Source organism: Camellia sinensis, chromosome 7 (genome assembly GCF_055761805.1).
Source record: "Camellia sinensis isolate YWXY chromosome 7, ASM5576180v1, whole genome shotgun sequence".
NCBI lineage: Eukaryota > Viridiplantae > Streptophyta > Magnoliopsida > Ericales > Theaceae > Camellia > Camellia sinensis.
In genome coordinates, this window is record NC_138967.1 from 12,598,059 (window position 1) to 12,602,079 (window position 4,021).

Consider the following 4,021-nt stretch of genomic DNA (forward strand, 5'->3'; position numbering starts at 1 on the left):
AAAAAAATCGTGTTTGACCCATGTATCCAAACGGGATCCTCGGATCGTCCAAGAAGATTGGACAAAATTAGCTCATAAAAATTGTTCAAACTTTTATTCAAAATGAAAGTTTATGATTGAGATTGAATTTATATAGTATAAGATTTATTGAATAAATCGGAATTACAAAAATAATATTTTTTGATAAATGTTTAAATAAAGTTTTAAGGTTTCTTTATTTACATAAATATATATATAGTGTTCAAAAAAAAAAAATCTCTAAATATATAGATAGCGTTTGGTAATATTTACGTTTTTTGTTATGTTTACAAAAATTTTATAAATTATTTTTTGTTTATTTTTAGAAAAACATAAATTATAAACGTATTTAGTTTGAACAAAATGTTTAAAAAAATTTATAAACATAAACTAAAAAATATATTTGTTCAGTCCTAAAATATTTATATTTATTTTTATTATTTCTAACAATAGGATCACACACATTATAATTGAAAAAAATTAATTAAAAAAATAATTGAAAAAAAATTTAATTGGAAAAAGAATTATTTGAAAAAAAAATTAATTGAAAAAAATTATTGAAAAAAAATTATTGAAAAAAAAATTATTTGATAAAAAAAAAATTAAAAACTGAAAACATTAACTTATTTTTTGAATTTATGTTTTTTTCTCAAATTTATCAACTGACACAACCATTTATAAATCAAAAAAAATTATTAAACAAATTTTTATGATAACTTTTTAAATTTTTATAAATATAAATTAAAAATTAAAAGGGGAAACAGACCCATATATATTGTGTTAGCATCACAAAGCTCGCTCTGAAGAGCCAGAGAGCAAAATGCAAACCCTAGTTGGAAGAGCGACTGAGAAAAAGATTAGAGCAAAAGCACAACTCAATCTACCAAGCCTTCCCGAAGAAATCGTTATCGAAATATTCTCAAGATTACCCCTCAAATCTCTCGTGAAATTTACTCTTGTTTCCAAGCAATGGCGAGCTTTGATTCAATCAGTTTCTGTGAAAGTCGTACCACGAAACAATGTTCTCGTTCGTGGAAGGTTTTCTCTTCACTCCATCGACCAAGATTTTCTTGTGAAAATCGTTGATGAACCTGTGAAAAAAAACCCATATGAAATCTTCGGTTCCTGTAATGGGTTGTTGCTTATTAGGATTCGCGATCATTTGTTCTTGTGGAATCCGCTCACCAAGTGTTCGACGAAAGTCCTCTCATATGAGTCCTTGCTGTGTACTGGTTATACTGTTGTTTCTGGGCTTTGCTTTGACTCATTTAGTAATGAGTATAAGGCTGTAATGGCCCTTTCTCATGACATTACACTCTTCGGTGGTGAATTCGTTGTAGTTGGTAGTCTCCGAAGCAAAACTTGGACAGAGATCAACTTCCCCTACCATTTTTGTAGTGTGAAATCAGGACCTGTGGTGAATGAAAATCTACATTGGTTTGCCTCTAATAAAAGTTCGGATCGCTTCTTCGCACCCCGTGAAATCATTTACTTCAATCCACGAATGAACAAATTCAAGAAATTACCAATGCCACAACCTAAGAATGGAGATGGAGATATTATACTTGGTTTGGGAGTTTTGGAAGGACGCCTTTGTATGGTTCGCTGCTACGATGAGCATCCAAGCGGTCATGTGGGTATTGTCGAGTTGTTGGCAATGAAGGAATATGGAATGCAAGAATCTTGGACTACCATGTTCATCATGTCGAATTTGCCTGAGTTGGGTATTTATGATAATGTAGTGCCGTTGTGTTTTATAAAGAATGGTGAATTACTAATTAAAGTTGGCAGGAAGCATTTGAGGGCATACAATCCTAATGACAACTCTCAAAGGGATGTTACAATTCCAACTTATTTGGATGCAATTGTGTATGAGGAAAGTGTAGTTACACCTACTGGGTACAGTTGGGAGGAGGAAGTGTTGAGAGGGGAAGCAATATATGTCGAAACATCCCTTTCAGGCTCGAGGCGAAAGATAAGAAAGGTAATAGGTAAGTGGGACTATGAAGAGTTAGACTCAGGAGAGGAGGAACACAGAGTATCAGACTTAGAAGAGGAATAGAACCTGGATAGCCATGGGAAGAGGTGAAGCTGGCGAGATAGAGTTAATCCTAGTTAAAATTTCCGAAATCAACAACAAACAGCATAACAGCACATCAAATTTTGATTAGAGACCAAATAAAACTATATTAAGAGATGGTTGAGATGTATTTGGATTTGGGTGGACGGAAGCTCAATACGAGAGAGGAAATCAGCCAAACGAAGATCTTTTGTACCCTTTCTATCCCTTCCTCAATAACCTTTTAACTTTATTTTCTTTGTTTCATAGTGATTTTTCTTTGTTTTTGTTTTTTTGAACTGAAAGTGTCAATGCTTAGTTTGTGATTAATAGATGTTTTTCAGATCATGTTGGATAAGAGTGCCTAACTTTTTTAAATTAAATATTTTTTTTAACGGCAAACAAAGAGACTTTATTGATGAAATTGACCATGTACAGTGATTATAAAAGTATCCTGGCGAACCATATCGCGTCCCAACTAGGTTGGTTACGAGGAGAGGGTTTAATCATACATGCATCAAAAATGAAAAACATAAAATCAAAGAGAGAAGCTCCTGATAACAGAGTCCAAAATCAACCCACTCAAAAACAAAAGTACAAAACGTAAATGTTGAATCATGAATCAATCCAATTCATTACATCAAGGTTGGATAACCACAATATTAGTGGATATTTTTTATTGATGAGAGTCCACATTTTGTGAAATAATTTGGTGAAAAGTTCTGAAGGACATTTTGTTTCTAATTTTATCCCTTGACCTTTTTTTTTATCTGTTTTACTTTTTGTTAACTATCTGTTCAAATTTATATTTATTTCTTCAAATTTTTTAACTATTTGTTCAATTTTTTTTCCCTATTTGTTCAATTTCTTTACCCAATCTGTTTAATTTTGTGATCTTTTCAATTCAAAATTCTCTTATCTGTTTAGATATCTGTCCAAATTTATTATCTGTTGAAAAAAAAGCCAACCAAATCCTATTTGTTGAATTACAAAGCTAAACCAACCCTATTTGTTGCAATAATGGACAACGTATTATCCATTATCTGTGGAAATGCAAATCTTTGTTATTGAAATAATTAAGCCACTATTTCAATTTTATTATCTATTGAAATTTTGAACTAATCTGTCATATTTGTGTTTTTTTTTTAATATGTTGAATCTGTTTCATCATCATCACCAACAACAACAAAAGAACAAAAAAAAAAAAAATCAATCTGGAGAGATCTGTCGATGTGTGCAACAAATCTAGAGAGAGGAAGATATATATATATATATATAATATACAGATATATACATACAAACACACATATATATAAGTTCGCCTGGAAGAGTTGCAAGAGAGGGAATTTTTTTACTGCTGCTCATAGAGAGAGAGAGAGAGAGAGAAGCAACAATGGCGGTCTCTCTCTGCCTTTGCCATGAGAGAGGCTGAAAACCAAAGACATACACTGTCGTCCCGTTCGCCGTGTGAGAATTGTTGATCTAGAGTAGATTTGCGGCGGAACTCAGTTGGTGAGGGCGGTGCTGCCGTGACTGACTTTGGCTCTGTCACCATGGAAGATCGGTGGCAACAAAAGGAGAGAGAGAGAGAGAGAGCGACATGCGCGAAAAAGAAAATGAGAGAGAGAGAGAGATTCTAACTGGTATATGATATATATATATATATACATATGTAGGGGCAATTTGGACATTTTGCACTAATCCATCCTTATGGACAAAGTTTTTTTTGGCATGGATCTTTGGACCAAGAAAGATTGATTTTGAACTTTTGGACGGAAAGCCCATAGTAAAAATAGAGATCTTTATTTCAATATATAATGTTGTAATTTTTTTTATTGAGAAAAATTGTCATTACAAAATTGATAAAAGAGTAGATCAATCCAATAAACGAAATTATAATATCTCAAAAAGAGATAAACGAACTTCCATAAAATGAAAGATTCA

General features: G+C 32.1%; 1 protein-coding gene across 1 annotated transcript; it reads left to right on the forward strand.

The window, feature by feature from the left end:
- Positions 1-838: 838 nt before the first annotated feature.
- On the forward strand, positions 839-2,080 carry LOC114260759 (F-box protein CPR1-like). The gene has a single exon (XM_028200947.2). The coding sequence runs from the start codon at positions 839-841 to the stop codon at positions 2,078-2,080; it is 1,242 nt and encodes a 413-aa protein (XP_028056748.2).
- The last annotated feature ends 1,941 nt before the right edge of the window (positions 2,081-4,021 follow it).

What these genes read in the sequence shown, in the direction of transcription:
- LOC114260759 (XM_028200947.2), top strand. Translation starts at nt 839, where the DNA reads ATGCAAACCCTAGTTGGAAGAGCGACTGAGAAAAAGATTAGAGCAAAA.